At 40.2% G+C, this 17085-nt stretch overlaps 1 protein-coding gene across 1 annotated transcript in view; it reads right to left on the bottom strand.

The window, feature by feature from the left end:
- Positions 1-1126: 1126 nt before the first annotated feature.
- LOC124718825 (charged multivesicular body protein 5) overlaps positions 1127-17085 on the bottom strand; it is a 37450-nt gene continuing 21491 nt past the window's right edge. Inside the window, exon 5 of the mRNA XM_047244443.1 lies at positions 1127-1401. Coding sequence (XP_047100399.1) covers positions 1351-1401 — 51 coding nt within the window. The 3' untranslated portion in view covers positions 1127-1350. The remainder of the gene's footprint in view (positions 1402-17085) is intronic.

Raw genomic sequence — 17085 nt, 5'->3', positions numbered from 1 at the left:
TCAACATCATGCAACTGATGTTACAAGCGTATATGGGTATTTCTGAACGCAATGTAGAGTGTCCATCTGTTCTTCAAAATTACCTGGGAAGTTTTCAACTAGAGTGTCATCAGGGGGAGTGTGAACCCTGAGCTTCGTATTTTCTGTCGGTTCCTTTTTTTTAATACAGAGATCAAGGCCATGGATTAATCAATGCACAAGCACTTATTTTAATAGTGCGTATAAAAAAACAGTTCATTATTACGGTAAATTTGCAGCCTTTTGGCCAAGCTGACAATTACATTTTTAGGCACAATATTTTGAATACTGTCCAAGTCTTCATCTGATATTGTGAGCTATAGCCTCTGGACTTCGAACTAGACCCATCAATCATCAAAATCGTGTGCAACTATGGAACCGTTAACTCGACTAAGAAACTGGAATTCAATCATTTTCACTACACCTCAACAACTGAAAGTTCATTTTATTTAAGCGCAATAATACTGTGCTCTAACACTGCTGACACACCATAGCTTATGCAAATGCTATTTCTGAAAATTATCAATCTCACAACTAGTAAAAAATTGTGTTATTCTCTGAGACATGTACAATTCTTCTCTATCTCATGTGGCATCACAGCATATCAACAAAAACATGACAACCGTGTCCTTTTTCTTAGATTTCCTTCATTTATAAATATGTTGAGGTTATCAGTAAAAGTCCAATAAAAACAGAACCACATTCAAAAATTCACTGTTCAGATTCCAAAATGTATAGGTTCCTTACCTTGGCTAATCAGATATCCACTCAGGCTGAATAGTCACTTGATTTTTTGAACATTCCCTTAATGGATAGGTGACATTCTTAACGACAAACCTTAATGATTTTGTGAATCATATTGGCAGGTAACAACGGATATTTAACGTTTGTGTGAAAGCACGCTTAATAACTAATACAGAAATGTTTAAAATACAAATGTTAGTTTATACAAAGAATAAAATATATAGTAAAATAACAAAACAATAAAGACTACAATTACTTTTGATTAAAAGAATACCTTCAGATAAATAGCAGTTTCAAAATGTACACAATCCTTCAACATTCTCACTTCCAAAGAAAAGGTGTACAAAATAAAAATTGTGTCTTATTTCATAGTTTGTAACCGTCATCATATCAAAATGCTCTTTAATTTATGGTTAGAACAAGCAACTATACTTTCTGATATTTAGCAGGAGGCATCACCACATGAACAAATTCAGAGTGGCTGATATTGCTTAATTGTAACGATCATTATGGCTGTCTCACATATCAAGAAACGTTCATAAGTTCTTTTGGAAGTAACGTGCACAGTTTACAAGTGACATCACAAAGTTATGATGCAGGTATTTGAGGCAGACCAAATTCATCCACAGGTACACCATCCTGAAAAAAAGAATGGAATTTTTGTCACAGGTGATAAAGAAAAGCAGTCATTCAGAATTGAAAAACAATATTTCTATACAAGATGTATTTGTGAGGTACAATCATCACGTATTGTTGACACCCTTAAGCAATATTCTAAAATGGGACACACAAGTGATTTGTAAGCAGCCTCTTTTGTAGAATAATTCTATTTTATCAGTATCCGGTAGAATAATCCTATTTTATCAGTATCAGGTTCAACACTCAAATATTGTCTGACACCATCATGATCTTATTTAATCTGATATGAAAATTTAAAGGGGTGGTATTTAAGAAATGTTTGTGCTGTATTCATTGTATATTTCATTTAGGAAATCCAAATACCCATACAGATTATAAAAATGGATGTATTTACATGCACAGTATGTAAATATACAATGCATGAAATATACAGGGTGACTAATTAAAGTTAAAGTTTTAAACCACTGTAGAAGTAACGTCACTGGTCAGAACGATGTCAAAGTGCAACGGAATATTATAAGAAGAGGAGGGAAAAAGTATGGCAGAATAAAAATAAATAGTTATAAATGTAGCAACAGACGGTGCTGTAAGCATCATAGTACAATAGTGGTTGACTACAAATGACAAATGAATCACACAACAATGCCTAAGGTGTACGTTTGACACTAACCAAACTGTTCTACTCAGTGTGCTTGGGTGTAGAGGTGTGATACTGTCAGTTACGTAATCCCATCCACCACAGCAAGGTCATATCACATCATATGAAAAAAATATGTTTTTAATTGTCCCGAGACCAAAAGCTGCATAAAAAGCATCCATCACATCGGTTTTTAATTCTCCTGAGGCCAAAAACCGCATAAAAAGCATCAATCAAAATCAAATCGGATTATTAATTTCCACGTGACTGGCGCAAAAGATGTTCAATATGCTGTCCACCATTTTCGTCAACAAGTTGAAAACCAGAAACAACATGTTCCACAACTGATCGAAGCGTTTCTGGGGTCACATTCAGATTGTGTTGTGCAATGCATGCCTTCAATGCAGCTAAGTTTGCAATCGGAACACTGAACACAACAGCTTTCAGACAGACCCACAGCCAGAAGTCACATGGATTAAGATCAGGTGATTGGGACGGCCAGGCTGAAGGGAAATGATAGCTGATAATTCTAGCATTTCCAAAATGGCACCTCAGCAGCTGCTAAACTGGATTTGCAATGTGCAAAGGGGCGTCATCGTGCATAAAAATGATCCCATCCACACATCCATGCCGTTGGAGAGCTGGAATGACGTGGTTGCGCAAAAGGCACTCATAGCGCTCACCAGTGATGGTACAGGTAACTGGACGAGAAGCACCTGTCTCTTTGAAAAAATATGGCTCTATGATAAATGATGCTGTAAACCTGCACCACACAGTGGCCTTTTCAGGATGAAGTGGTACTGGATGATTTGTGTGTGGATTTTCTGTTGCCCATATTCGACAATTCTGTGTATTGACATACCTGTCAGATGAAAGTGGCCTTCGTCTGTCCACAGAATCTTCCACAGCTAATCATTGTCCACTTCCATGCAAGCAAGAAATTCTAAATGGATAGGAAAGAAAAATGTTTCATAGGATTTTATGCACCATGTTCACGGGTATGTCAAATGTTCGGTCAATTTTCCGTGCACTGTACATTTGCACACGAGCACCCTTTCCCTCCTGCACTGCAGTGGTCACTGCTTCCATTGGCGTCGAATCAGTTCGTTTCCTCCCTCTACCAGGTTGCACACCAAAAGAACCTGTCTTTTCAAATTTCCGAATCATTTTCTCCAGACCCACGGCAGTCATTGGGCCAACGCCTTTTTCCAAACCCTTCAGTGTACGGAACTTCTGCAGAACGACATGTGCACAGTCATCATTCCTGTAGTAAGGCTTTACAAGCGAACACAATCCTGCACCGAGACAGTCATGGCGAATGTCGCAGATGCAAAAAGGAGGAAAAGCCATGTACCCGGCGTGTTTATAGCCACTTCAGTGGGTCGTGTGCACGACATATCTTCATTTATGTAATCTGACACCATCGTCATCTATTGATCAATTTCCATACTATTTTTTTTCTGCCATACTTTTTGCCCCTTTTCCAATAATATTCCATTGCAATTTTACATCATTCTGACCAGTGGTGTTATTTTTACAGCGTTTTGAAAGTTTAACTTTAATTATAATTAGCATGTACAATGAATACAGCATGAATGTACGTATGTCATGCATGATGCGGCAGTTTTTCATGCATCTCAGTTTTTTATCTCCTGAGTTATGATAGGTAGGTGGCTCTTACCCCCACAGCAATTGTTGCCTGACAGTATGGAAGATGCATACCAAGTTTGGCTGAAATCAGTCCAGTGGTTTGGGAGGTGTGTGTGTGTGTGTGTGTGTGTGTGTGTGTGTGTGTGTGTGTGTGTGTGTGGGGGGGGGGGGGGGGTGGAGGTGGGGAGGGGGAGGGGGGGTGTATTTCTGTGCAACTATTATTTGCAATAAATTTCGCAGACAGTTTCCACATACGCTGCTAGATCGTGGTATCATACACTGTTCGGGAGATATGACATCATAAACACTGAGATGTGTGAAAACCTGCCACACTGCCCATGGCGACCAACTATTCACAACACATTTTGCAGACAGTACCCACATATGCAACTGAATGTTCGTATACAAATATATAATTATACTACACACAGCTCTACATCTACATCCATACTCCGCAAGCCACCTGACAGTGTGTGGCGGAGAATATCTTGAGTACCTCTATCGGTTCTCCCTTCTATTCCAGTCTCGTATTGTTTGTGGAAAGAAGAATTGTCGGTATGCCTCTGTGTGGGCTCTAATCTCTCTGATTTTATCCTCATGGTCTCTTTGCGAGATATACGTAGGAGGCAGCAACATACTGCTTGACTCCACGGTGAAGGTATGTTCTCAAAACTTCAACAAAAGCCCATACCGAGCTACTGAGCGTCTCTACTGCAGAGTCTTCCACTGGAGTTTATCTATCATCTCCATAACGCTTTTGCGATTACTAAATGGTCCTGTAACGAAGCGCGCTGTTCAAGAGACACAATGTCACAAACAATTAAATGTGTGAAAAAATGTTTTAATACATCTATTCTTTATAACTAAGACACTCCTACAGTCAAGTCAGCTTAAGGAAATCCTCAACACCTGGCAGCGCTTTTGAAAGTTTTCAGCTGCCAAGTGCAGATGGCTCTAGAAGAAAACAATAGTCAGCTATAGAGCTAAGAAGAGGCATGGCACAGAGATGGTTATAAAAAATTTGGATACTCTGCTTATACATTTGTTTATTATACATATTTCTTTGTACAAATTTCATAACTTCAAAGGTGTTTTCATGGATGCATGAAAATGAAATTTTCTCAATATTACACGATAAAGAAAGTTCATTTTTTGTTTTCGTTTCTAACAGAAAATTGGCAAAATTAATAACCGGACAATGCTGGGTTCGTCAGCTAGTATGATCAGAGAGGCGAGATTAAGGCACACAGTGTCGCATCAGCCTTCGAACTGAGTCAACGTAGCCTTCTCCTCCTGTACCAGCCTCTTCCTCTTAGAGTAACATTTGCACCCAATGGCCTCAGTTATCTGTTTCGTATATTCCAGCCTCCTCGTTGACCCAGTGGGTACCTTCTCATTTCTTATCTGCCCAGCTAGTTTTCAACACCCTTCTACAGCATCATATCTCAAATGGTGTGATTCTCTTCTTTTCCAGTTTTCCCATAGTCTATGATAATTCCATACAATGCTGTACTCCAAATGGACGAGTTGTGACGATAAAGAAACCGAACTCACGCTCTAACTGTTTATTGAAAAAGCTTACACAACTTAAACGCCCCATTCAATGAATTCTGCTCTCAGATTGCTGCACCGGTCCATGTGAATTTGCCATTGTTGGAAGCAGTGCTGCAAGTCTTTTTCTGTTATGCTGGTGAGGAGTCTCGTTAGTTGCATCCACTGACTAATTTTGTTTCTTTGAGTACGGATTTCAGTTCTGGGAAGAGAAAGAAGTTGCACAGTTCTACATCAGGTGAATACGGTGGATGTTCCATCACTGGAATGTTGTTTTTTTGCCAACAACCTCTTCACAGACATCGCGTTATGAAACGGCGCGTTGTCCTGATGAAGAACCATGGAGTGATTCTTCCACAGGTATGGTCTCCTTGGTCACACACATTCATGTAGGGTCTTCAGAACAGTTACGTAATAATCTTGATTGACAGTCTGACCTTCAGGTCTTTAATCAATGTAGATAAGCCCTCGGATATTGAAGAAAACGACAATTGTCATCAAACCTTTGTCATGCCCAAATCATCGTAATAAGTCTGTCTAATGGTTTCCTTATTGATGTAGGCAAGTTCTGAAATTGCTGGAACACTCAGGCGGTGGTCTTCTCGAACATTTCTACTGACCGCCTTCCAAGTGGAAGAATGGCCCAGTTTTGGATCTTCAATGTCTTCCCTACCATCCTTGAGCCTCTTAACTCGCTTGAAAACTTGTGTACGAGATACACACTAATCACCATAAACTTGTTTCAACAAATCCTAAGTTTCTGTGGCTGATTTTCGAAGTTTTGTGAGGAATTTGATGTTAACATGTTGTTCACTTTGGAGCATAGCATAATTCTGACAGAGCTCGGACACACAGCCTGTTTCTAAGAAAGCTCACAGCCAGACTAACCACCACAGCGGCGTGACATTTTGTACACGTGTCATGGGAGACCCATGGTTATTCCCCCACTCTCCTTTCTGTCATCAATAAAGCCACAAATGTGCACAACCAGTCCAGTTTCTTTATTGCCACATCTCGTAAATTCTTGAAAATTTCCTCCTCAAATTAAGTCCAATGTCTGTTATTGCAATCCCCCCCCCCCGGGAATGTCCTCTTTGCCTGTGCTAATCTATTTGTTATGTCCTCCTCCTTTGTCTGCCAAGAGTCACTTTGCTTCACAGGTATCAAAATTCCTTTGCTTTACCTACTACAGGGTACCAAATTTTTATGTTCACTTTATTTAATCTCATTTTTGCTAGTCCTCACTACTTTCATCTTTGGCATACCGTGTGCTCAGTAGGTTTCATTATTCTCAACAGGGCCTGTAATTTCCCCTCCCTTTGACCAAGGATGGCAATATCATCATCATATTTTATTATTGATATCCTTTCATAGTGACCTTTAATCCCACTTCTGAACCTTTCTTTTTGTTTCCCTCATTGCTTCATCAATGTACACATTGTTTAGCAGTGGCAAAAGACAGCATCGCTGCTTTATACCACTCTTAATCCTATCAGAATCTCTCTCAATCTTCTGTTTTTATTGTTCTCTTCGTTTTTAATTATGTCATAGGGTAATTCAAAATGAATATAGCAACTACAAACGGCTATAACCACTTCGTGGATAGTGATATATTGCTAATAATGACAATGTTGAAAAAGTTCAAAATTTCAATTATAGCCCAAGTGTTCAATTCGTCATACTAGATAGATATGACGACTAGATAGGTATGACGATACAGTTTTCTGCTCCTGACCACCTAGATCTGTGGACCCAACAACCGTGGTTTTCTTTTTAGAGGAATAAATGCATTTCTAGTGCCTTCACATCAATGACTCCACATATGCTACAGAATGTATGGCATCAACTAGTTTTTTGCTAAACACTGTCTGTGTGACCAAAGGGAGTTACATAGAGTACCTATAAAGTAGGTACAACAGGACCTTCTTTTTCATTCTCTGCAATAAATGCTTGATCACTATGCACTGAATTTTTAAAGAAGTTCATAATTGCTATATTAATTTTGAACTGCCCTGTACAATATCTGTCTTTGCTATAGCTTATATCTATTTTCCCGATAACTTTGAACATTCTTCAACATTTTATGTTGCTGAATGCTTTATGTTTGCAAATGCTAGGAAGATATTTTGATTTTTCTTGCTCCCATTTTAGAGGCAATGTCACAACAGCCTCTTAGCTTTTCCTAAAGCCAAATATTGTCCTCCAACAGATTTTCAATTTTCTGTAATTATTCTTGTCAGCAAATTGGATGCACGAGCTTTTAAGCCAATTATGTGATAATCCACATATAGCTGCATCTGCTATCTTGAAGATCGCGCGGATGATATTCTTCCATAAGTCCAGTGGTAGGTCTCAGTCCAAGTGCCTTAGATTCTATGTCATACAGGTCAGAAGAAGGGAAGAGTACAGCACATCCCACATGACCATGTCTAAGCAAAGCACTGTGATGCTGACACCATCCCTTGATCTGATGAATGCTTTACCTCAGCAGTTCATATGTCATTTCTCCCCTCAATCCATATGTGAATAGAATAGGATAAAAAGTCACTAACAGTATGAAGTAACCTCCACTACACACCGTATGATGGCTTGCAGATTATGTATGCACTTGTATGTGTGATTGAGCATTGTTTAAAAAATAATACTATAACTGATTCAGGAATTCAATAAACAACAGAATATTTTCACAGCTGGCTTGTTGATTTACCCTGAGGGAAATTCTATCTTCCAACAATTATAAAACTTTGCAGGGTTGAATTTATCTTACAGCTCCCTGTTCTTGATTCTCTGCACCAAAAGGATATTTACGTGAAAAATCTTAACTGAATAAAGTTCATTAAGGTCATGGATAAGACTGAGTCAAGTAGTCAGGGATTTTGAGAGTTTGCAGGAAAGCAATCACAATCATATTTTTACGGTCGATGAAGGGAGAGCTTGGAAATTAAGTCCACTACAGTGTGTATCACATCTACATCATACTCCGCAAGCCACCAAATAGTGTGTGGCAAAGGGTACTTCTGGTACAACTAACTGAGCTCCACTTTCCTGTTCCACTAGTTCATTGTTGGTAAAGTCTCTGTATTAGGTCTAGTTTCTTGGATTTTCTCGTCACGGTCATATCAAGAATTGTATGGAGGAGGAAGTAACATGCTGTCTGACTCTTCCTGGGAATCGGCCACTTGAAATTTCAATAAACCTCTCTGCAATGCACAATGTCTCTTATAGCGTCTGCCTCCGGAGTTTATTGACCATCTCTAAGGCTTTCACATCAACTAAATGAACAAAACCCACCACTCTTCGTTGGATCTCTCTCTCTCTCTCTCTCTCTCTCTCTCTCTCTCTCTCCTCCCCCCAATCAGTTGTATGTAGTAATGATGCCAGATTGACGAGCAATGACCAAGAACCAGTTGAATGAGCATCATGGTAGCCACTTCCTTTGTGGATGAGTTACATTTCCTTAAGACTATTCTTCCTATGATCTAAATCTACCATCTGCTTTTCCTATAATTTGTTTCATGTGGTCTTCCACAACATCTATCTAGATATTTTATGGTAGATATTGTTTCCAGAAATTTGTCATCAGTAGTGTAGAAATTCACTAGCTGTATGTAGTGGATTTCTTTTTCTATGTACCTGCGATATGTTACATTTATTTACGTTCAGGGTCAACTGCTGGAGCCTGCACCATTCATCAATTCCCTGCAGCTCACTCTGCAAATAGGTAATGTCTTATGGCATTACTACTTTCTTATAGACAACCACATCACCTGAAAAATGTCTTAAAGAGCTTCCGACACTTTCTAATAGATCATTTATATACACTGTAAACAGCAGTAACAGTCGTATTTCACTTCCTTGGGGTACTTCAGAAATTATCTTTGCATCTGTCAATTTTGTCCCGTTAAGAGCAACGCTAAGAGTGACATGTTTAGTTCTATCTACAAAGAAGTCTTTAATCCAGAGGAAAATCTGATCCAATACTCAAAAAACTCTATGTTTTTCACCAAACGGTAGAGCGAGTTGTCGTCAAATGTCTTCCTGAAGTGACGGAACACTGAATCAATCTGAGCACTGTTGTCTACAGTGATATGGATCTCGTGGAGGAACAGAGCAAGCCAAGTTTCACAAGATATCTGTTTGCAGAATCACAACATAAGGTGGCCTAATTTTGAACCATTCTCCCTTCCACTAATCTCCAGCAGCTAATCAAGTTTCGTCTTCTTCCGTATACCTTGCCAGGAACAGGGCTGGACAGCGATTAACACACTGAGGCAAACTGCTACATGGGGGCCACTTCAGTGGTGATACAATCTCACTCACTGTTGTTTGCAGCAATACTTTGTAAGCCTTGGCAATGTGAAAGGTTTCTGTCCCCTCACAGCTGCCACGCGTATGCAAACCTTGTCCTCGTCCGCGTTTACTACAGTTATTGTTCTCTGCACAAAAGTACCTTCCAATACGAACTTTAAAGTCCATACACTCAAATCTGGGTTTAATTATCGACCACTGGGGTTCTTTAAGGAAGAAACACAAGGAAATTTTGAAGATTAAACAAAAGTAGCTCGAATGAGGACTTCATCAGGCGCTGCATGCATCACAACCACCTTGTCAGTGCTAACAACAAAGGAGGGTCACCACTGGTCGACGAAGTAGACGTCTTTATTTCTGTTGCAAATTGATTTCAGTCACTACCTGACCATCATCGGGATTAGTATTGAAGCTCCATGGACTCATAAATACAAGCAGTAAGACTGCAATATCTGCACATATCAATGAAAGAGTACTTATCATTTGTACCTTCTTGCCTGACAAGTACTCTTCATCAAACAATGGAAACTCCAGGTAGGAATATCAACGATGTAGGAAAAGACAGATTGCTACTTGCCGTAAAGAAGACACGATAAGTTGTGAACAGGCACAATTAAAAGACACTTACATAAAGCTTTGGGCCACAACCTTCATCAGCAAAAGAGAAACACGTACCACCATTCATACACATAACCAAGCACACCTCATGCTCACATGATCACCAACTCTGAGAGCTTTACAAATGAGTTTGTGTCAAGTATTTCACCTTAAGCTTGAAACAGTCTAAGTGTTCTTATTATGAAACACTGGACACATATAGTCTGGGTAATTTGCACTCCATTTTAAGCAAAAGCTAATTTTTCATTCATCTCAATGTTTATGACATCACATCTGCTGAACTATATGTCGTACACTGACATAATTTTGTAGGTATACTCAGTGATATATATGAACACTGTCTGCAGACTGTATTACAAATAGAGTACGTGGTAAAGTAATAAATTAAAATGTCGTGCCTTATGTTGAAGTTTTACTGAATGTAAAAATGTTTTAACTGATAAAAAGTTTTCATTTCATCCTTTTTTATCATACAGGTTTGAAATTACATCTAATGTTTGTTGAAAGCCTCTAAGTGCGACAATTCTCAAACAGTGGATGAATAAAGTCTAGGTATTTGTGCGCCATCAGTTACGCTGCGTCAAGACGAACACTGTTTCTAACTATAACATTCGCATTATTGCCTTAAACTTTTAACATATGATGATTTTTCTTAATGAGCAGATTGTGACAGCATTTTAAATTTGTCAATCATTACACAAAAAACGGAAAATAAAATTTTTGTTGACCGTGGAATCCATTAAAATAGGCAAACTGCAATTGGTTCTGTGATAGTTGCATACAGGAAGAGGTCCCCACAGGTGGGATCAACTTTTCGAAACCATCTGTATAGTGATGTAGATTAGGGTCCCAGATATCTCACCCTGTTGCCATTCACCCCTGTGGACTATCATTTATAGGTAATCAACAAATGTAAACTTTGTAATTTCGTGTGATGTTACAGAGCCATAAAATAGACAGTCCTAATTAGAGTGTCATTTTAGCATAGTGTTCAATGCACATCTGTAATGTGCAGAGGGTGATGGGTCCAAATTTTGGTAGGTGCTTAAAAACTTTTTTAAAATTGTTATTTCAATGATTTTGTTAGTTATTTTTATTCAGTTGCTTGATTTAAAAGTATTTTTTTTTTCTTTTTTAATTTTTAATCTTTCGTCACAGCACTTCTTTAGTCAGCATATCAGCTTTGGCATTTGCTCTTACTTTTTCTTCCTAGCATTCCGTTTTCATTTGGAATGTCCACTATTCCACACTGTTTCAACTACTTGGGTGACACTGTTTCATTACTGGAAGTACTACGAGCAACCACCTGTACGATCTCTGGGCCTTTTTTCGAACTCCTGGCTGTTGGTCCGAGTTTCAACTTGCAGAAGACCAAATTTTTTCAACCATTCCCCGAGTATCTGCGTCACGCCATATCATGGCAGGGCATCCAACTCCTGGTGATTCTTGTCAGGGCCATTACAGATCTGCCCTGTCCCTTGTCATTGCAAGAACTGCAGGATTTCCTGGGTACAACAGCCTATTACACCAATTCATTCCCAGGGTGTCCACAACTGACCACACCCTCCTTCTACTTCCACCTTTGTCTGCATCCTTTGTCTGGTCTACACCATGTGACCAAGCCATCACCATGCTGAAGGATCGTCTCAGGTTGGCACAATGTGTAGCTACTTTTGATCCCACCAAAGCATTGCTTTTGTCTATGGGCACTTCGCACTATGGTGTAGGGGCAGTCTTTGCCCATTGCAATATAGACACCTCAGAGTGGCCACTGGTATTTCCATCCAAAAATCTCAGTCCAGCATAGGTCCACTACTCTCAGGTCAAGAAGGTGGCTCTAGCTATTGTGTATGAGGTCATCAAATTTCACGTTTTCTTGTATGGCGCCAAATTTCAAATCATTATGGGCCAAAAGCCATTAGTTTCTGCCTGGGACCCCGATAAGATGGCCCAAAGGCTACAGCAGTGTGTCTTGCACCTCTCCAAATACCACTACGACATCCATTTTCGCCCCACTAGGTATCAAGAACACGCAGATGCTTCATCCTGGCTGCCAGTCGCCCCGGCTCTCGAGTTTGAGAGAAGTTCGTATATTTTCATTTGGATATCACCTGCTGCCAAGCGGTACACGGGTTTCTGATCACTAGTACCCAGGTCGCTGAGGCTACTGCATGTGACCCATCCTCAAACAGGTCATGCCACTTGTCCAGCAGGTTTGACTGTCTCATCCCCTGAGCCAGGCTTATAACCCATTTCATAACTACTTCATGTGTTGCGTCATCATCTCTCGGTCTCAGATGGGGTCCATCCACCTCCTCTCCACGGACTACGCGGCTCCCATGGTAGTTATTCCTGGGAGATTGCCACAAAAGGTCTTGCAGCTGTTACATGACTGTTGCTGGTGTGTTTCCCGCACCAAAGCCTTGACTCGCAGACATGTACAGGACTGGCATTGACAGGGGGCTGTACCATTTGGTTGCAGACTGTCCCCAGGGGGCTAGTCAACAGATGGCTCACAAGGCTTCGTTCTCCCGATGGCCTGTAGCTACGCAGCCCTGGGAACACATCCATATAGATTTGAAGGTCCATTTCTGGACGTGTTTAACCTGATTGTCAGTGATGCATTTTTGTGTTTTCCGTACATGGTCTAGCGCTTCTCAGTCACTACCAAAATCACTATTTTTCCTCTGGGAGGACTCCCAGTTACTCTCGTTTCCGACAAGGGACCTCAGTTCCAGTCCCTGGCGCTTTGTGATTTCTGTGCATGGTCAAGCACTGGCCATGTTTGCTCCACTCCTTTTCACCCCCAACCTAATGGGGAGGCAGAGCGTATGGTTCACACACACTCAGATGAAAAAATATCTGCAGGAATTTCCCACAGAGAAGGCATTAAGGGTTTTTCCGATGGCCAACCAGATGACTCATACAGGTTCCCATTAACACTGCCGACTTTCTCCACAGGCACCAGTCGCAAGTGCTGCTCCATCTGGAATCTCGCCCGCCATCATGTTCAGCTGTAAAGAGTTTCTCACCAGGAATGGAAGTCTGGGCATGTGGTTTTGTTTGGCACCCTCTCTCGTTACTGGCAATCATCGTGAGTCTGAATGGCCACAGCGTCTACACCCTTTAGACTGGGGATCAGAAGGTCCAGCACCATCGAAATGAGCTCCGAGTCTGGGTAGACACACACTCCCTCCCATTCTGGCCACATCTCTACCTTCGCTGGTGCCCCAGTCACTGGGTGCCACCTATCCACTGGTGTTCCAGCCTCCTCTTCTGCCTGCGTCAGTGCCTCTGCTTGAGGAGGTAGAGAGTCCACGGCTGCCAGTGGCGGCTCTGGCACCCCTCCAGCCGGTAGACGTGCCCCTTGCGACCTCCATCTGTGGCCGAGTCACTTCCATCTTCCCCACTGCTGCCAGACACCGCAGGGAATCCCAGCTTGGACTGTTTGTCTCTTGCTTATATATGGGTTCATCAGGGCACTCCCTGTACTGGACACTTTCACCTGTGTTCTAGTGACCATCTCGCCTCCACGGACATGGAAGCCACCCCCACATCCTCGTCACGTGCGCTGTGCCCGTGAAGCTGCAACGATCAGTCCCCGATAGGGGAGGGGTGTAGTGACCCACGTAGATTCCACACTCGTAATCCGGGCACACAGTCATACGCTGTGCCACAGGAGTCTGAAGATGCTACCATAGCACAGGCCACCACTCTCGGTTGAGCACGCAGCTGCTCCTCAGGGAACTCTATTGGGTGGCCGACGGCTGGTAAAAGTGGACCCGGCCAGCCTCGCTCTCAGTCATATGTTGACATTCAGCCTACATTTATCAAACTAATAGTGCAGCCACTCCGTGGCAAGTGTGTTCTTGTACAAGTGTTCTACACTCAATAAAGTGTTGTGTCTGTTATGATCTGTGTGTTCTTGTGGTCAGAACAAGTACGTCTTCACTTCTTGATGCATCAACAAGTTTCAAGTGATCTTTCTGAGCCCTGCCCATCTTGAGGAATGTGCTAAGAGAAGTACTAAATGTTACATATAAAAATTAGAATGCTACACTGAGCAATGTAAATACTAACCGGCAGTGAAACAGAGGACTTACAGTAAAAAACAAAAAGTTATGCCAGACTTATTGCACTCTTCACACCTAGTCAGTATAAACCTTCTCATCCATATCTACTGAAATTCATAAACAGGAACAAAAAAATGCACCTGGAGAGTTCTGATTATTTTAGGCATACAACCTGTGTAACATAACTTGCATTTACCTTTGCAGAAAGTGACAATGATATCTTCTTTACAAACATTTTCAATATCAGACAAATAAGCCAATTTTTACAAAAAATACTGCTCTTCAGGCAGAAGTTCCTGCAAAACAGTCCAGAGTTACTTGAAAACCGCTTCAAGAGAAGCAACAAACAATAGCATGTCAAAGTTGTATTGACTAAGATAATGCTCTTTTTAAAAAAATGAAACACCACACACAAATGACTGTTGCTTCAATGATTTACACTAGTGACAGAATGGTACTTCATAAAAAATACTACTATGCTTAACATGACTTAACTGCAATTTTAGTATATTCTTAGACACGAGTAACTTGGTAATTCTTCAAAATTGCTTCCAAGTTAGCTACTATTTCATATTACAACAACTCCATGAAGTCACCATCAGAAATAAATAATGTTTTAAAAAAGTGTGCTGAGGACTGCATTTCCAGCAGTAATATAAATGTTTCTCTGTTATACTCTGTCTCTTTGTAAGCCATAACATGACGGATCTTAACTCAGACACATTTTGCTTTCAGTTAATAAAATCTTTAGTGGGCATAATGAAATATAATTCACATCGTAATCCTTAATTAAGTATTGTGATTTTTAACCTAGTACAAGACACTAGCTAACAAAGAAGCAGTGATCTGATTCCTCCATTACTGGCTTCATCTGGTTGCCATTTCCTGGTGCAGCTTTATAGTATGAATTCTAATGAGATTCATCAAAACACAGGACACCAGCAAAATTCACAATGTATATTACTTCAATGAGCATTCAAACAAATGAGCTATGTGGATTGTGTATCACTGCTTTATAGTATATGTTGACATTCACTTGCTTATACAGGGGCTGGTGCATGGCACACAGAAACATTTAAAGAGTTAACACCAACTTTTGAGTGCCTGCTCTTTTTCTAGTAGGAGAGTACGACACACACAATGTGCGTCTACAGCACAGATAAACTTGACTTACCATAAGATCAACAGACACTGGAAGCATGAATAAATGCAAAAATCTCACCACTGATGACGATATGCTTTAGGCCCTTTCGGTTCTCAGTGCCTCAATTTATACACTGTAGTTTCAACTTTAGTTGTTAAGACATCCTGAGAATATTTCCTTGTATCTGATACACAGCCTCCATCGTTTAGCTGTCTACTATATATAGGATATACTAGGCACTCAAGCTCAAACACGTGATGCGTGTTCCGAAACTACTATAGAGGATACCGAAAGAACTCGCACTGAACAGACATTTCAGCCTTGTAACAAGTACAGGGTAATCACCTATTGAACAGAACAGTTTTGTGGCGTGTGGCCAACTGGCAAGGCCAGCTGTTGTGCCTGATGTGCAGATGACAGGAGGTCCACAGTAAACATAGTACAGTTTGTCACACCTGTTATTTCTAATATACCTAACAAACACTTAAAAAGAAAAGTAAATTAAACACACATGTGAAGCAAGGAGATACTAAACTGCCTCCTTCCATTCCCCATGCATTTCTGACACCTGCTTGGGAAATTACTCATTATACTCTGCATTTTCCTCTGAGAAATGGGAATAATTTCTTGACAAATGTTAATTTTAAGTTCACCTAAAGTATGTGAATTTGATTTGCACAATTTCATTTTCCCCACAAGAAATCTAGCAGGGAATGAGGCGGCCACATGTTATTGATAACTATTCTCTCTAAACACATCATGAGTTTCCTGTAACGACAGGCTGGCTTTGTGTGTCATTGCAGTCCTGCTGAAAGTTGACAAAAGCATGTTCTCTCTTAGTTAAGGACATCTGCACTGGTTGGTAATCCCTTTTTATTCATATGAAAGGTGCCTTTTAGCAGAAATTATTGGGAATAAAAAAAAAATACGTTTTGTAGGTTACACATTTCTAACCAATTTACCAGAAGCATTTCAAAAAATATTGATCAGTTTAAAGACTATGATACTTACTGGAAAAGTGGACATCACAATAAGAAACTGTTTTCAATTTTCTACATGCGTAAGGCTCTAATTTCTTTGAGATTTACAGAATACGAAAACCTCTACGTTAAAATACGTACAATGCTTGGTTAGTATATCCTCTAATTTTGAACAAATTCTGGCAAACAGAAGCTAAGAAAATGTATACTTTACTCTTAAAAAATACAACTTGTGGAAAACAGACAGTAAAGTTGTCAATGAAGTCCAGTTTTATAAGATCGGTTACTGGATTCTCTTCCTCCTCATCTTGTAATGTCCTTTTTTCCTGCTCGTCTGTGTTACCTTGCTCTTGTTTAAAGGTCTCTAACAGCTCTCTCTGATGGCCTAACTCTTTTTTTATCATAATTTAACATATATTTTACTGTGAAATGACCAAAAGTTTGTAGCAGTCTTTTCAGGACTTCATACCTAGCAACATTCCCTTCACTGATCACTGCCACTGCTTCAAAGACACCAAAATGCTGTGTACTAATTGCCACAAACACAAAAACTGTCTTGGGAATTCTGGCCCAGATTATACCGCTGATGGAATCATTAGGATTCTGAGTGCAGCCATAAAGGTATTTCTCCAATAGCCTTACTTACATCTGACAAACCACTGAAAATTTTTCTCAGGACCTCTAATATGGCAAAAGGTACAGTTAGTTTGTGAATCAATTTCT

This window comes from Schistocerca piceifrons, chromosome 10 (assembly GCF_021461385.2).
Source record: "Schistocerca piceifrons isolate TAMUIC-IGC-003096 chromosome 10, iqSchPice1.1, whole genome shotgun sequence".
Taxonomy (NCBI): domain Eukaryota; kingdom Metazoa; phylum Arthropoda; class Insecta; order Orthoptera; family Acrididae; genus Schistocerca; species Schistocerca piceifrons.
This window is presented reverse-complemented; position numbering and strand designations above follow the sequence as displayed.